This window comes from Lepus europaeus, chromosome 1 (genome assembly GCF_033115175.1).
Source record: "Lepus europaeus isolate LE1 chromosome 1, mLepTim1.pri, whole genome shotgun sequence".
NCBI classification, from domain to species: domain Eukaryota; kingdom Metazoa; phylum Chordata; class Mammalia; order Lagomorpha; family Leporidae; genus Lepus; species Lepus europaeus.
The window spans coordinates 75,985,604-76,003,933 of record NC_084827.1 but is presented as its reverse complement, the minus strand read 5'-3'; the positions used below and the strand labels follow the sequence as shown (position 1 = coordinate 76,003,933).

General features: G+C 44.2%; 1 protein-coding gene across 1 annotated transcript in view; it reads right to left on the bottom strand.

Annotated features, from left to right (window-relative positions):
• UBXN4 (UBX domain protein 4) overlaps positions 1 to 17,606 on the bottom strand; it is a 41,862-nt gene extending 24,256 nt beyond the window's left edge. Inside the window, exons 1-5 of the mRNA XM_062186157.1 lie at positions 17,416 to 17,606; positions 8,437 to 8,539; positions 5,150 to 5,178; positions 4,131 to 4,249; positions 3,260 to 3,434 (exon numbers count right to left, since the gene is read on the bottom strand). Of these exons, the coding sequence (XP_062042141.1) occupies positions 3,260 to 3,434; positions 4,131 to 4,249; positions 5,150 to 5,178; positions 8,437 to 8,539; positions 17,416 to 17,497 (508 nt within the window). The 5' untranslated portion in view covers positions 17,498 to 17,606. The remainder of the gene's footprint in view (positions 1 to 3,259; positions 3,435 to 4,130; positions 4,250 to 5,149; positions 5,179 to 8,436; positions 8,540 to 17,415) is intronic.
• Positions 17,607 to 18,330: the final 724 nt, after the last annotated feature.

The window sequence follows — 18,330 nt, the reverse complement described above, 5'->3', positions numbered from 1 at the left end:
TAGCTGCAATAGAGCTTTTTGTTAAACATGTACCAGCACAGCACTGAATGCAACCCTGAATAAATGATAACCTCTGGAAGCCAGTGTGTGTTAAGAAGGAAATTAACCAAATTTCTTTAGTAAATAAAATGAATGCCTAAGGACATAATGTATTTGGTATCAGCAACAAATTTAACAAAACTTTTACAGACATCTCCTAGACAAGCTAGGAAAAAAAGTATGGATAAAAGCAAATTTAAATGCATCTGTGAATCATGATAAAAGAGAAACAAACAGATGTCAGAGGAAGATTCCCAATTATATGCCAGAGTTTTGTCTCTGGTATTTATAAATGACTCAAAGGTGCAGACTACATATTTGTAACTTTATGGGTAATCCAAAAAATGGGTGAAATAGCTTACTAGTCTTCCTATTTAACTGCTAATTACTGAAAACAAAGTTCTAAAATGAAAAAAAAAAAATCCAATAAACTAAAACCAAATAAAATACAAACATAATGAAAATTTATTACAAGAAATTTAAAAAGTCAGTTGGATTATTAGGCACAATGTATCTCCTGATGGAAATATTTATATTTACCTATGTATATTTCAAGTAACAGTTTGCCAAGAAAGAATAGCTAATAAAGCTGAATCTGATCAAACCTGTAGCTTTAATTGTCAACTTAGGGAAAATAAGACGAAAGAAAAATATTTACATAATACCATAAGGATGTGGCAACCTTCGTACTGCAAGAAAAACTACCAGTAAGAATAGGAATCTATATATTAAAAGTCCAAACAACCAACAGCAATATACTGGACTATAATTCAAACAAAATGAAAAACATCATAAATACTGTCTAGATAACTGAGGTTAAAAGGAATTAACTAGAAAACTATCTAGCTTTTAGCTGTGGAATTGTGGGCTTTTTATATGGGCTTTTTTTACATTTTTATCTTGAGGCAAGCATTTGGCCTAGCTGTTTTGACACTACTTGGGATACCCACAACCCATATCAGAGTGCCTGGATTTAAGTCCCGGATCTACTCTTGATTCCAGATTATTGAAGATGCACACCCTGAGAGACAGAAGGTAATACTTCTAATAATCCTCTTTCTCCTTCACTCTGTATTCTGAATTAATAAATAAAACTTTAAAATGACACACACATCTATTTAAGACAATCTTTAAAATTTTAGGCTAGACAAATTTGAGGGAAAAAAAACCACAAATATATAGGGGCCAGCGTTGTGGCACAGCAGGTAGAGCCGCTGGCATCCCATATGGGTGCTGGTTAGAGACCTGGCTGCTCCACTTCTGATTCAGCTCCCTGCTAATGTGCCACCCTCCACTACTTTCCCAGGCAGCAATAGCAGGGAGCAGAATTGGAAATAGAGCAGCTGGGACATGAACTGGTACCCTTATGGGATGCCACAGTGCTGGCTCCCAAAATTTTTTAAAGATTTTATTTAGTTATTTGACAGGTAGAGTTACAGACAGTGAGAGAGAGAGAGAGAAAGGTCTTCCTTCCATTGGTTCACTCTCCAAATGGCCACAACAGCCGGAGCTGAGCCGATCCAAAGCCAGAAGCCAAGAGCTTCTTCCCAGTCTCCGTGTGGGTGCAGGGACCCAAGCACTTGGGCCATCTTCCACTGCTATCCCAGGCCACAGCAGAGAGCTGTGGAAGAAGAGCGGCCAGAACTAGAATTGTCACCCATATGTGATGCTGACGCCACAGGTGGAGGATTAACCTAGTGCGCCATGGCACCGGCCCCCCCAAATATTTTTAAGAATATTAATTTGAGACGAGCATTGTTGACACAGCAGGTAAAGACACCACCTGGAATGCTGGCATCCCATGTGGGCACCAGTTCAGTCCCAGTTGCTCTATTTCTGATACAGCTCCCTGCTATTGCCACCTGGGAAAGTAGCACAGAATGGCCCAGGTGCTTGGGCTTCTGCCACCCTTGTGGGAGACCCAGATGAAGCTCCTGGCTTTGGCCTGCCAGGCCCTGCCATTGCAGCCATATGGGGAGTGAACTAGTAAATGGAAAATCTGTCATTTCTTCTCTTTCTGTAACTCTGTCTTTCAAATAAAAAATTAAATATTTAATAAATACATAAATCTGTCAAATAATCAAATCTTTAAATCTTTAAACACAAATATATATATTTTTAAATATATATACACACACATATATATACACACACACACACACATTAAAGGCCTTCTTTCACTTTTAGAAATTTTTCTTTATTTATATTTTAAGAGAAAGGAAGGGGCTGGCTCTGTGGCATTGTGGGTGGGGCCGCCGCCTACAGTGCCAGCATCCCATATGGGCGCCAGTTCAAGTACTGGCTGCTCCACTTCTGATCCAGCTCTCTGCTATGGCCTGGGAAAGCAGTGGAAGATGGCCCAAGTCTTTGGGCCCCTGCACCCGTGTGGGAAACCCGGAAGAAGCTCCTGGCTCCTGATTGGCACAGCTCTGGCTGTTGCGGCCATCTGGGGAGTGAACCAGCGGATGGAAGACCTTTCTCTCTCTGCCTCTCCTCTCTGTGTAACTCTTTCAAATAAATTAATTAATTAAAAAAAAGGCGGCGGGGGGGGGGGGGGGGGGGGAGGTGTGCCTGTGCTGTAGCACAGCAGGTTAAAGCCCTGGCCTGAAGCACTGGCATCACATACGGGTGCTGGTTCGTGTCCCGGCTGCTCCTCTTCCAATCCAACACTCTGCTATGGCCTGGGAAAGCAGTGGAGGATGGCCCAAGTCCTTGGGCCCCTACACCCGTGTGAGAGACCTGGAAGAAGCACCTGGCTCCTGGCTTCGGATTGGCGTGGTTCTGGCTGTTGTGGCCATCTGGGGAGTGAACCAGAGGATGGAAGAACTCTGTCTCTATCTCTCTATGTAACTCTGTCTTTCAAATAAATAAAATAAATCTTCAAAAAAAAAAAAAGAGAGAGAGAGAAAAGCGAGAGAGAGAAAGGCAAATAAACAGAGACAGGGACAGAGACAGTGATTTTCCATCCACTGCTTCAAAATCCACAATAGCCAGGGCTCAAACAGGCCAAAGCCAGGTGCCCAAACCAAGTTTTTAAGTCATCACCTACCTCTTCCCAAGGCGCTCAATAGCAGGAAGCTGGAATCAGAAGCATAGCTGAACTCCAACCCAGGCTCTCCCATATGGGAAGCAAGCATCCCAAACAGCATCTTAACAGCTATGCTAAACTCGCCCCCTGGGAATATTTCTCTTATATCCAAAAAGGTGTATTGAAACTTACCTGCTGCAGTATCCGACTTTGCATCAGAAGTGGACAATGTCGCACAAAGCTCTACATTTCTGGACTGAGAGTTTTCAGAAGTGTTATTAGGTTCAAAAGAGGCAGATGGAGCAAAGACTGAGTTTTCTGACTGGCTGCTGTTAGCCACTGACGTTTCACCTTTTAGTGAATGCATCTAGAGAAAAACAAATTGCAATTTAATTAACAGGTAAGAATCTATACCTACCATTGCAAAAGAGATCTAAGTAAGAGTTAAGTCCATTTATATCCTATATAAGAAGTACTAAACTCAAATTAGTAGATTAATCTAAAATGTGTAATATGACATAATCTTACCATGGAATTTAACTGAAACTGTCTACAGTGTAAAAAAGATTCTTTTAAACACAGTACTAATTTCCCTTCAAATCAGAATTCAAACAAAAAGTAATAAAGTTATATTAGCCACTGACTCAAAGTGGATAGAAATAAGAAATTATTGAGTGTAAATTCCTTAAGGCATGTCAACAGCAACTCTCTCTTGCAACAAAACAATGATGATGTCATTAAGAAGCTAGGGCAGGGGGGTGATAGAGAGTAAGAGATCACTCAGGTATAAGAGAGGCTTAAAAAATTTCATAAATTCCAAATGTTTTTGCAACAAAATAAACTCATCTTTATTTCTATTTTCTACAAATTTAATGAACTACCTTCTATTAGGTATAGGTATCTGTAACTTCATAATGCTACTTTCAGTTCAGGAAAATGGTCCTTACTACCATTTAACAGCATAGCACATTCAAGAATATACAGACAGGCTCCAAAAATACCACTGAATTCCTGCTATTCCATTTTCACTTATTTATGAAAGCAGTAGTCTGTTCCTTCTCACCTGTCGGACTTTGTGAATTCTCATAACCAGCTCATCTGCAGAAACACTTCCTGCTATTACTTCCAAGGGAATTCCACTGTCTCCAATAAAAAAACTGGATGGAACACATACTACTGGGTCTGCACAGTTTAATTAAGTTTAACAATTCAAGTGAAACAGAAGGAAAAATTATGAAACAATATGGATAACAAAGAAAAACAAATTATACTTGTGAATTTCCCAAATAATCTGTTAATATGTTTATAAAATAACTCCAGCTACCCCAACGTTATGCTTGTAGTCTACATGTGATTTGTACAGCACACTTGAGTGAAGAACATCTACTACATTCTCCTCTATCGTAACTTTATCTCCTTTATCGTAACATCCTGCTACCAGCTGCCTCTTGCCGTTTACTTCTAACATTCTAACCAAACTGTTCCAGAATATTGCTTATTAGATATTCATTAAAAAAATTCCCAATTCTGGCCGGCGCTGTGCCTTAACAGGCTAATCCTCCACCTTGCAGCGCCAGCACACCGGGTTCTAGTCCCGGTTGGGGCACCGGATTCTATCCCGGTTGCCCCTCTTCCAGGCCAGCTCTCTGCTATGGCCCGGGAAGGCAGTGGAGGATGGCCCAAGTGCTTGGGCCCTGCACCCGCATGGGAGACCAGGAGAAGCACCTGGCTCCTGGCTTCGGATCAGCACGATGCGCCGGCCGCAGCGGCCATTGGAGAGTGAACCAACGGCAAAAAGGAAGACCTTTCTCTCTGTCTCTCTCTCTCTCACTATCCACTCTGCCTGTCAAAAAAAAAAAAAAAAAAAAAAAAAATCCCAATTCTGTCATGACCTATATCATCTCAGGACAATTAGTAATATGAAGCTTCTGTTAACAAGAATACATGACTTCCTAAATGAAAATGAATAATATATTTAATGAATTAACCAGAAGGCAAATAAGCAGTAAATACACATACATACACATACACACACACACAAACATACACACACAAATAACCAATTCTTCATTTAAAGGATACAGATTTGTGAAAATTGCAGGCAGGCTTCACTGTAAAACAAAAATCAAACAGAAAATCACTACATGAATGCACTGTTTTCCAAATACTAAGTTGTCTTTATAAAATTTACTGTACTGGGGCCAGCACTATGGCAAAGCAGGTTAAACTGCCATCTGCAAAAGTAGCATCCCATATGGGTGCCAGTTTTGAGTCTCAGCTGTTCCAATTCTGATCTAGCTCCGCTCCCTGCAAATTTGCCTAGGAAAGCAGCAAAGGATGGCCCAAATGCTTGGGCCCCTGCACCCACATGAGAGATCTGAATGGGGTTCTCAGCTCGAAGCTGCAGCCTGGCCCAGCCCTGGCCATTGCAGCCACTGGGGAGTGAACCAGAGGATACAATATAAACAAAATTATATGGTACACTTAAATTGACAGATTCTGGGGCTGGTACTGTGAGTTAAGCACAGCCTGCAGCATCAGCAACTCATATGGGTAGAGGTTCAAGTCCCAGCTGCTCCACTTTTGATTCAGCTCCCTGCTGGTACACCTGGGAAAGCAGTGGAAGATGGTCCAAGTGTCTGGGCCCCTAAATCTACACAGAAGACCACGAAGAAGATCCTGACCTCCTGGCTCCTGGCTGTGGCCTGGACCAGCCCCAGCTACTGTGACCATTTGAGGAATGAACCAGTGGATGAAGATCTCTCTCTCCCTCTTTCTGACTCTGCCTTTCAAATAAATAAATACATTTTTTTTTTAAAATTAACAGATTCTATTTTTTTAAAAAACACACTACAGCTCAATAAATACACAGTTCACTAACTTGTGAGGCATATATACTATGATTTGCTTTATAACAATTTTGTTATTTTGGAAAAATTTTAAGTAAAAAGTTTATTTTACAAGCTTACAGGTAAATTTCTGAATATTTATTCTTTTAAAAAAAATACACTTATTTGAAAGGCAGAGACAGACAAAGACAGAGACCATCCATACACTGATTCTCTCCCCAAATACAAACAGCTAGGGCTAGGCCAGGCTGAAGCCAGAAGCCAGGAACTCTATCTAGGTCTCCCATGTGGGTGGCAGGGACTCAAGCACTTGAGCCATCACCTGCTGCTTCCCAGGCACATGAGCAGAAATCTAGATCAGAAGCAAAGTAGCCAGGACTCAAACCAGCACTCCAATATGGGATGTGGGCAAGCCAAGTGGTAGTTTAACCCACTACATCTTAACATCCACTGACAGTGATCACCAAAGGCTACGAATATCATAAAGAGACAGGGAATATATGCCTTCTGATAGAAGAGATATGAGGTAGTCTTAAGAGATATGGGGGAAAAAAACCCACAACCAAACCAAAATCAGAATAAACTAAATGTCACTAACAGGAGTGCAATCAAAAAAACAGCGACACATGTTGTGGTACAACAGGTTAAGCCAGTGCTTGAGGATGCCCACACTCCATATCAGAATACCTGGTCTGTGTATGAGCTACTCTGTACTTCTGATCCAGCTTCCTTCTAATGCATCCAGGAAGCAGCAGCAGATGGCTCAAGTACTTCAGTTCCCACTACCCATATGGGAGACCCAGAGGGAGTTCCTGACTCCTAGCTTCAACCTAGCCCAGCTTAGTTCCTGAGGGAGTTTGGGAAGTGAACCAAAAGATGGACAATTCTTCTCTATCTGCCTCCCCTCGTCTCTCTCTCTCTTGTTGCTCTGCCTTTCAAATAAACAAAACTTTAAAAAATATATACATGCAGGGATGGGGCAGTGGCGTAGCGGGTAAAGCCACTGCCAGAAGTGCCGACACCCCATATGGGCGCAGGTTAGAGTCCCAGATGCTCCATTTCCGATCCAGCTCTCTGCTGTGGCCTGGGAAAGCAGTAGAAGATAGCCCAAAGTCCTAGGGCCCCTGTACCCACATGGAAGACCCAGAGGAAGCTCCTGGCTCCGGATTGGCACAGCTCTGGCCATTGTGGCCATCTGGGGGGTAAATCAGCAGATGGAAAACCTCTCTCTCTCTCTGCCTCTCAAATAAATAAATTAAAAAAAAAAAAAAAAAGGATTACATGGGAATGGTAGAAATGAGTGAGAGTATAGATGAAGTAAGTTTGATCAAGAGCTTATAATTTATCAAAGCTAGTTGACAAACACATGCAACTAATCACACTATTATTTCCAATCATGTTTGGAATTTCCTATAATAAAAATGTTTTTAAAAGGTGGAGATATGGGGGCTGGTGCTATGGCGCAGCACATTAAAAGCCCTGGCCTGCAGGGCCAGCATCCCATAAGGGTGCTGGTTCTTGAATCCGAGCTGCTTTATTTCCGAACCAGCTCCCTGCTAATGCACCTGGGAGAACAGCGGAGGACTGCCCAAGTACATGGGCCCCTGCCCCAACATGGGAGACCCAGAAGCAGCTCCTGGCTCTGGATTGGCTCAGCTCAGGCCTTTGCATCCACTTGGGGAGTGAACTGGCAGATGAAGACTTCTCTCTCTCTCAGCTCTCTAAAATAAATCTTTAAAAAAAAAAAAAGAAAGAAAGAAAGGTGAAGACGGGGATAGGCATTTGGGGAAGCAGTTAAGATGCACTTGAGATGCCTGCATCCCATACAGAAGCATCTGGTTTGAGATCCAGCTCTGCTTCCAAACTAGATTTCTGTGAATGCATCCTGGGAAGGCAGCAGATGATGGCTCAAGTACTTGGGTCCCTGCCTTCCTCATGAGAGACCCAGATCAAATTCTGGGCTGCTGGTTTGCAGGCATACAGGGAATGAACCAGTAGATGGAGAAACTCTCTATGCCATTCTGCTTTCCAAATATAATGAAAATAATAACATAAAAAAGTGAAGAGCAAGAATGGAGAAATAAACAGACTTGTGAATATCAGCTACTATGAGGGACCTATAAATATCCTCATTCCCACCAAATTAAATGACTGTATTCATTAAAACAGGACCCAAAAGAATAAACATATATTCACTCACTTTCAGAGATATAAAATGTATGATTTAGCTATTTAACTGAACTCAGAACTTAGTTATTCTAAGTTCTTGGAAGCTAGAGATTACATAAACTATTATTGTATCCCTGGTGCATGTTGCATTTAAGGTAGACTAGGAAAACATGAAATTCTTTCAGCAAGATATAATGATGAAAATGGAATTCAGGAGTTAAATTCCCAATACACCTTACATATCCACAAATAAACATCAACATCACTATAGGCCAAGAACACCGCTGTAAGTCACAACCAAAGACCATGATTATACAATACAAAGTCGTTAGTGTTAAAACATATGCAAACCTTTTGGTATCAATTTTAATAGCAACAAAACTGTTTGAAGATGCTTCTGTCACTTTCTCATCTTCCCAACTTGCAGCCATCTGTGTAGACTGCTCATCATCACCTGTAAAACATTTCAAGGATTCATAAGGCTAGGATCTGCTGACTGCAAATTCTCTTCCCCATAAACTTGAACTAAATAAAAATAAAATATAAAATATAATCCCATAAATACTATTTTCTACCAGTTTGAAAAACTGAATTTTCTAAAATTGCAATGTGACTGCACATTTTTCATATAATAAAAAATACCAGTTAGATAATAACACATAAATTCTGAAAGGCACCCAAATTATTTTAAATTACAACAAATTATCTATTATCATATTAACAGAAACGTTATAACTATAAGAATTTATGGGAAGAAACATATAGTTTCTATTTTGGCTTTCATATATATATAATTTTAGGAAATAAAAGTACAATACCCTTTATGTCCAAGGAAGATAAATGCAGGTATAGTTCTGTTTTCAGTTTTGGACTTACCTTTACTGTAGGTATGCTTACTATACAATTCATTTTGATCAAAACTAATCAATCTATGGTAGAAGAACTGAGCCTAGTGGCTACCTTGATGGAGGAGAGCAATGTTAATGACTGGTAAAGAGCATATTTTCAGGGGTGCTGAAATGCTATGTATCTTGATCTGCATGACAGATATACAGGTATATCTGCATGTAAAAAGCCATCAAGCTGTTCGCTTAATATATGCTTATTTCATATACTGTTGCTCTACAGCATTAAAAATGTTGTAAAGATTCTATTACAACATTGATTCCAGTGTAAACCTATAATGTCTAGACTTTTATATGTGGGCAGAGGGAAACTTGACTAAGTCACTGAAAAGTATTTCTGAGGTTAGCACACCTAAGTGCTCTCTCAGATATGAACAATCTTTGTTAATGTACAGATTTTCTTTTTTTTTTTCTTTGACAGGCTGAGTGGATAGCGAGAGAGAGAGACAGAGAGAAAGGTCTTCCTTTTTGCTGTTGGTTCACCCTCCAATGGCCGCTGCAGCCGGCGCATCGTGCTGATCCGAAGCCAGGAGCCAGGTGCTTCTCCTGGTCTCCCATGCGGGTGCAGGGCCCAAGCACTTGGGCCATCCTCCACTGCCTTCCCGGGCCATAGCAGAGAGCTGGCCTGGAAGAGGGGCAACCGGGATAGAATCCAGCACCCCAACCGGGACTAGAACCCTGTGTGCCGGCGCTGCAAGGCGGAGGATTAGCCTGTTAAGCCATGGTGCCGGCCTTTTTTTTTTTTTTTTTTTTTTTAAGATTTATTTTTTATTTATTTGAAAGAGTCAAAGAGAGGTAGAGAGAGAGAGAGAGGTCTTCCATCCGATGGTTCACTCCTTAGATGGCCGCAATGGCCAGAGCTGCGCCAATCCGGAGCCAGGAGCTTCTTCTGGGTCTCCCATGTGGGTGGTTTCAGACCACTTTTGCTTTTGCTTTTTAAAAAATGAGATCAGATGGGGCCAGTGCTGTGGCACAACAGGTTAAAGCCCTGGCCTGTAGTGCTGGCATTCCATTTGGGCACCGGTTCTGGTCCTGGTTGCTCACTTCCAATCCAGCTCCCTAATAATGCACATGGAAAAGCAGTAGAGGAAAGCCCAAGTACTTGGGCCCCTGCACCCACATGGGAGACCCAGAAGAAGCTCCTGGCTCCTGGCTTCAGATTGGCTCAGCTCTGGCCATTGCAGCCATTTGGGGAATGAACTGGCAGATAAAAGACCACTCTCTGTGTGTGTCTCTAACTCTCTATAACTCCTTCAAATAAATAAATCTTAAAAAAAATAAATAAATAAGATCAGAGACAGGTACTGTAGCACAGATTAATCTACCACCTGGGGTGCCTACATCTTCTACCAAAGTACCAGTTTGAGTCCTGGCTACTCCATGCTTCCAATCCAGCTTATTTGTGCAAGCCAGCTGAAGTTCTTGACCCCTGACTTCAGCCAGGGTTGGCCCAGTATTTGTAGGTATTTGGGGATGGACAGAAGATCTCTACCTCTGTCAGTTCCTCTCTGTCACTCTACCTTTCAAATAAATAAATCTTCAAGAAATGAAACATTTACCTGCTCTTTTATAAGGTGTTTTGTCCTATATGCACCTTCCTTCCTTCCTTAATTTATTTTTTAAAGATTTACTTATTGGGTGGGGCCAGTGCTGTGGCACAGTGGGTTAAAGCCCTGGCCTGAGGTGCTGGCATCCCATATTGGCACCAGTTCTAGTCCCAGCTGCTCCTCTTCCAACCCAGCTCTCTGCTGACGAGCGGATGGAAGACCTCTGACCAACGGATGGAAAACCTCTCTCTGTCTCTACCTCTCTCTGTAATTCTTTCAAATCAATAAAATAAATCTTTTAAAAAAAGATTTACTTATTGGGGCAGGTGTTGTGGCTCAGCAAGTTAAAGCCCCAGTCTGCTGTGCTGGCACTCCCATATGGGCACCAGTTCAAGTCCCAGCTGCTCCACTTCTGATCCAGCTCTCTGCTATAACCTGGGAAAGCAGAAGATGGCCCAAGTCCTTGGGCACCTGCACCCACAGGGGAGACCCGGAGGAAGGTCCTGGCTCCTGATTGGTCCAGCTCCAATCATTGCAGACATTTGGGGAGTGAATCAACGGATAGAAGACCTCTCTCTCTCGCTCTCCCTCCCTCCTTCTCTCCCTGCCTCTCTGTAACTCTGCCTTTTCAGATCATCAGCAAGGCATCAACAGACGCCTTTCAGAGAAGGAAGAAACAGAGATCTCCCATCTGCTGGTTCACTCCCCAGATGGCACAACTGCCAGGGCTGAGCCAGGCCAAAGCCAGGAGTTTCACACCAGGTAGCAGGGGCTCAATCAAATGGCCATCTTCTGCTGCTTTTCCCAGGCCCTTAGTGGGGAGCTGGATCAAAGTGGAGCAGTGGGGATGTGAATCAGCACCCACACGGGATGTCATGTACCACAACACCAGCCCCTTCCTTCCTCAATTTAGTATATACTTTGCTTTCCCATCTCAGTTATCTGTTTACAATAACTCCATTCTTTTCAGTTCTCAGACTAAAAAAACCTTAGTTATCCTTGATTTCAGTTGATTCTATCTCCAAAATACATTAAGAATGTAACGATTTCTTGGCACATTTTCCACTGCTACCACCCTGATCCAAACTATCAGATCTCACCTAAATGACTAAAATACCACCTAAATAGTATCCCAGCTGAGTGTTTTGACATAGCAACATCCTTTAGAAAAAAAAAAAAAATCATATGAACCCCTTGCTCAAAATCTTACAGCGGCTCCCTGATTCCTCAAAGCAAAAGTTCAGGAGGCCATACACATCAGGCAACGGATCACCTCTCTAACCTCCTTTTACTTTCTTGTTATTCCTCTCTATTCCTAAACTACCAAAGAGAATCCAGCTTTAAAGTCTTTGTATTAGGGGCTGGCGCTGTGGCACAGCGGGTTCATGCCCTGGCCTGAAGCGCCGACATCCCACATAGGCGCCAGTTCTAGTCCCGGCTGCTCCTCTTCTGATCCAGCTCTCTGCTGTGCCTCGGATAGCAGTAGATGGCCCAGGTCCTTGGGCCCCTGCACCCGCGTAGGAGACGGAGGAAGCTCCTGGCTCCTGGCTTCGGATAGGTGCAGCTCTGGCCATTGCTGCCATCTGGGGAGTGAACCAGTGGATGGAAAACCTTTTTCTGTCTCTACCTCTCTCTGTAACTCTGTCTTTCAAATAAATAATAAAACAAAATATTTTTAAAAATAAAGTCTTTGTATTAGATGTTTCCTCCATCTGGAATGTTCTTCCCCAAAATATCTGTATGTTTTACTCTCAATGCCCTTAAATATTTGCTCAGATAATACCCTCTCAGTAACGCTTTCCATAACCACCTACTTTAAAACTGTACCTTTGGCCGGCGCTGTGGCTTAACAGGCTAATCCTCCGCCTTGCAGCGCCAGCACACCGGGTTCTAGTCCCGGTTGGGGCGCCGGATTCTATCCCGGTTGCCCCTCTTCCAGGCCAGCTCTCTGCTGTGGCCAGGGAGTGCAGTGGAGGATGGCCCAAGTGCTTGGGCCCTGCACCCGCATGGGAGACCAGAAGCACCTGGCTTCTGGCTTCAGATCAGCACGATGCGCCGGCCGCAGCAGCCATTGGAGGGTGAACCAACAGCAAAAAGGAAGACCTTTCTCTCTGTCTCTCTCTCTCACTATCCACTCTGCCTGTCAAAAAAAAAAGACAAAACTATACCTTTTAGACACTCCCAAAACTCCCTTACCTCCTGCTCTTGTTTTCTGTACTACTCATACCTTCTATTATACTACTGTCCGTTATTATTACTATTGTCTGTTACTATTATTGTCTGTCTCCCTCAACATCAATGAAGCTTCTACAAGGTTAAGGATTGTTTTCCATTTTATCTAGTGATAAAGACTTCAATTCCTACAACAGAATCTAGCATACATTAAGTACCTGCCACACACCTGGTAGGCTAAATTTCCTACAATACTTGACTATTAAGTTGAATATACTTTATGCGAGATAAGATCCAGGAATCCAGGTCTGAGAAATCTGGCCACTGAAAAACAGAACTAGAATGCATCCACAGATCAAGACTAAATATGAATTCCCCATTAGTAGTCTCCCAGCTGTTGAAGAGACAGAATGAAGGAAAACTGTCATTTGCAAGTGAGGTCATTCTGAATGTATCTTCAGACACCATGTGGTGAGAACACTATAAAATTCCAAGTAAGTGAATCAGTTATTAATCTATATGGGAACACTTCTACTATAAACATTTAAGGCTGTGAAGAGTGAGGAATCCTTTTCATCCATTCTTTTATATATCCACTATTGGATTTCACATTTATTTTGTTCTAGGCATTGGGCTAGATACTAAATACAAAACAATGAGACACTGTCTGCCCTCAATGGGACATTAAAAAAAAAAAAAAAAACTACAAAAAAATTGAACAAGCAACTATAAATAGTGGCAAAATTTATGAAAAATAAAAAAACTATGAAAGAATAAGAGGTATGTCTTTACAACAGTCAGGAAGTCCTCTCTGATATGACATTTAAGATAAGTCATGAAGGATGAAAGAGCTAAGCCACACAAAGAGCAGCTAGAAAAGTTCACCAAGCAGAATGAATTTGTGTGAGGGAAAGATCTGTGTGATGGCGGAATGCAATCAACAATAGGAAGCACAAGACAAGACTGAAGAGTCAACGGTGACTCCAGAATTACGGTTTATCTAACTAGATGTGTGGTGGTGCCACTTGCAGAGAACAGTGAGAGAAAAAAAAGTTTTGGGCAGTAATCTTTTGAGTCTCAGGCCTGTGAAGGATCCGAGTGGAGACAGTTATGTGAGCGGCTGGGACTGCGACCTGCTTGTGAAGCTGGTGCTTTTCACCCCCTCAACTATGCTGTATCTGCGGCTGAGTTCCCAAATGTCACTCCCATGATCAGTCTATCCATGGCTCAGCCCAGGGAGAACAGCTGCTTGACCAGGTGAGGTAGAAAGCTGAACACTCACCTCGATGAGATCTTAGTACTTAATACTAAGTAGAATGATTGTCAACTTCATTATCTTTATAGTTTATTTTTAACCAAATTATCAACTATGCTCTGAAGTTGGGTAGGCAGGCCTAACATTTCTGGAGAAAACAGTCATCCTTGGTGCTATCAGCAGTATCCAGTGAAGGAATTTACAGAGAACAAGCACAGAGGCCAGTGTTGTGGTGCCAACAGTTAAGTGGCTGCTTCCCAGGATGGCATCCCATATTAAATTCCATACTGGAGGCCGGCACCGTGGCTTAACAGGCTAATCCTCCACCTTGCAGCGCCGGCACACAGGGTTCTAGTCCTGGTTGGGGCGCCGGATTCTATCCCGGTTGCCCCTCTTCCAGGCCAGCTCTCTGCTATGGCCCAGGAAGGCAGAGGAGGATGGCCCAAGTGCTTGAGCCCTGCACCCACATGGGAGACCAGGAGAAGCACCTGGCTCCTGGCTTCGGATCAGCGCGATGCGCTGGCCGCAGCGGCCATTGGAGGGTGAACCAACAGCAAAAAGGAAGACCTTTCTCTCTGTCTCTCTCTCTCACTATCCTCTCTGCCTGTCAAAAAAAAAAAAAAAAAAAAAAAAAATTCCATACTGGAGTGTTGGTTTAGGTCCCAGTTGCTCCCCTTCAGAGGATGGTTCAAGTACTTGGGATCCTGCCACTATGTGGGAGAGCCAGCTACTGGCTTGGACCTGGCAAAATCTGGCTGTTGAGGACATTTGGGAAATGAACCAGCAGATGGAAGATATCTGTTTCTCCCTTACTCTGTCACTCTGCCTTTGAAATAAATAAATCTTAAAAATAAATAACAATAACTTTTGCCTAAAATGCTTCACATTTGAATAGTCCAACAGTAAGTATAGCCTTCAGGCCACTTTTTCCAGCTATAAAATATATTTTTAATTCACCAATGAGTTGGTAAATTATTATTGAGGTCTCATATCTAAGAAAATCATGTTGGGAACCAGCATTGTGGCACAGTGGATAAAGCCACTGCCTGCAATGCCGGCATCTGCACTGTGGATGCAACTCCTTACTAATAGCCTGGGAAAAGCAGAAGATGGCCCAAGTGCTTAGGTACCTGCTACCCACATGGGAGTCCCAGAAGAAGGTCCTGCCTTTGGCCTGGCCCGGACTAGGGCTGTCATAGCCATCTGGGGAGAGATGGAAGATCTCTTTCCCACTGACTTTTCAAATAAATAAATCTTAAAAAAAAAAAAAAAGTGATGTTCTGGCTATATTCTTCAAAGTTATGGGCAAAGCAGGGAAAGACGGCCCAAATAGCTGGGTACCTGCATTCACATGAGACCCAGATGAAGCTTCTGGCTTCAGACCAGACCAGCCCTGGCCACTGTGGCCATGTAAAGAGTGAACCAGTGGATGGAAGATATCTGTCTTTCCCTAGCTCTAACTCTTCCATTCAAGTAAATAAATAAATCTTTTAAAAAAGGAAGGAAGGAAGGAAAGTAATGAGCAAAGCTTCAAGCAATCTGTAAGCATTAGTTTCATGAGCCCAGTGTACACATTCCTAGAACGACACTAATCCTACTTACTGTTGGGGATTAACTAGCTTAAACTGTAAAAGCTGTTTTCGGGAACAGGTCTAGGGACAGATTCCTTTGTTAGATAGCTAGTAGTATTCGGCAAATATTTCATAGTCATGGGGCCAGCACTATGGCATAGTAGGTAAAGCCACCATCAGCAGTGCCCGCATCCCATATTGGTGCCAGTTCAAGTCCTGGCTGCTCCACTTCTGATCCAGCTCTCTGCTATGGCCTGAGAAAGCAGTAGAAGATGGCCCAAGTGCTTGGGCCACTGCCCCGACATGGGAGGCCAGGAAGAAGCTCCTGGCTTCTGGCTTCTGGCTTCAGCCTGGCCCAGCCCAGGCAGTTGTGGCCATTTGGGGAGTCAACCAGCAGATGGCAGATCTCTAACTCTGCCTTTCAAATAAATAAATAAAATCTTTTAAAAAAAATTACCAAAATCCTAGATTTCCTGATCAACTTAAATTACTACATAAACAGACTATTTAAGTGTTTAGTTTTTTTCCTGAAAAACAAAAAGACACTTTTGCTGAAGCTGTTAAAAAATGTAATGTAAATCAAATTTAAGATGTAATTTCTTTTCGGTGCAAATCATTTCCACTTGGGGATAATAAAATCTGCTCTACCTATCACGAAGATCAATTGGGATTTTATGTGAACAATACAATTTAAAGGATCATCAACTCATTACTACACTTTTAAAAAGCATAATGTCATTTAACTTCATTTTTAATCCACTTCTTTTCCCCTCAGAGGACAAACTACTCAAGCTTTTCTCAGAAACAGCATGCAGCCAAAAATTTAATAAAACATTAATGTAAAATATTTCAGCAACTTGGTTTTCATTGCAGTGTATCAAGTTATAGAACTATTCAAAGTCGTGAAATGAATTCTAAGCCACTATCAAACACAAATAACTGAAGAAATACATTTTACATTAACAGCAGTCAAAGAAAGCCATAGAGGAAGCCTTCTTAAATCTGTACAAATTTCAAAAATAAAACAGCAAAACGTGGGGCAAAATCATCGAGAGCAGCTCAGGGTAAATGAGTTCGTAAATGTTCTCAAAACTATGTGGACTTTGGGCTAGGAAAACAGAAGAACCGAAGACTTTATGTCTACTACTTTTAGACCGTCAGGGGGACGAAAAAAATTCCACTTGGAGCAGAGTATCCCACATTAGACAGCCTCTCTCAATACTGCCGTTAAAAAAAAAACAAAAAACAAAAAAAAACGCCCCTATAAAGCCGCCGTAAAGTTTACATGTCAGAAGCACACCAACGCCGGCAACCGTGACCATCAGGTGGTTCCTCTTTGTTGCTCAACCGATGACACAGCTTTCTCCCTGACAGCCCACAGCCAATTAGCAGCCCAACTGCTCGCCTAATGGTCCGTCCCTCCCCCACCCACGGAGGAGGAATCAACGGGCGTTCAGGCATCCGAGGAAGGTGCTCGGGCCGGGGAGGGGCGCCAGGGTCCGCCGGGGGCGCGCCCGCCGCACGCAGGAGGGCGCCCAAGCCCGGCCGAGGCCTCCGGCCTGGCTGCCAGGCCCGCCGCCTCCCAGACAGCCCCGAGAGGCGCTGAGCAGTCCCGGGCGGGCCGCCCGTGCCCTTCCGCACAAGAAGGCAAGGCTGAGGCGCCTGCGGCCTGCAGGAGCCTGGCGCTGGGCGTCTGCACGCCCGCTGCGGGGCACCCGGCGGGGGGAAGCTGCCGCCGACCCTGGGCGCGGGGCTGTCGGGCGCAGAGCCGAGAGGTGCCCGCGTCTCGAGGGCGGCAGACCGGCGGCTGAGCTAACGAGAGGGTGAAGGCAGGCCGCAGAGCCTGTCCCGGCCGCACCTCGGGCCCCCGCCCCCTTCACCTGCCACGAACACCACGAAGACCGCGCCGCTCCTCTTAGCCGACGCGATGGCGGCCGGAATGGCGCCCTGGAACCACAACATCGCTCCGGTCGGGCCCTGGCGCTCGGTCGGGGTGTAGTCGCCGCGGTCCCGGAGCTGGCTCCGCCCAACCGCTTCCTCGGGCCCCGCGGCCCCTCAGCCCCCGCAGCGCCGGCTGGTCCGGCCCCCGCCTCCGGCTCGGGCTCCGCACTAGCGCGCACGCCCGTCGGCCGCCCACTGCGACGTGCGCAGGCGCGCGCGTGTGGGGACCGCCCCGTACCACGTGACGCCACACGTCGCCGCCGGCTCAGGGCCCCAGTGCCTTGTTTCGTGGGCGAGTCGGTGCGTGCGCGCTCCCGCTAGAACCTCAGGTCCCGCAGACCAGGAAGTGGAAGGAGGCCTTGGAAGGATGAGTAACCGCTACGGCACGTTTGGAGGCGCCTGCCGTGAGGCATGACGGGAATTGTAGTCTTCTTAGGCTTGTGGGCCTCCATATTGTGGAAAAAATGTGACTACTTTCCGAGACACGACTGAAGGGGGCAGTACTGAGAGCCACTACGCGATGAAGGACAGAGGGAGGAAAGACAGTGCCGCCCTGTTCTCCTCACTGAAACCCTGAAAGTGGAGGAATTCGTCCGCGCATGGAATTAAATGGGCTTTGTAGGAATGTATTGCCAGGCTTCGGTTTTTATTGAATTGAGCCCAATCCTGTAGAAAAGACAGGATAAAAACCACCACGGTCTCTCTGCAATACCATACAACCTGGAGGGAGACACTGGTACAATAAAGACCTTGAATTTCCTAGACACCGGGTAAAGATCATTCCAAAACCTTGAAACCGTGGCGCCCAGCAGGATGTCCGGGTCCAGGCGGTCGCCCACCATGACGTTGCGCTC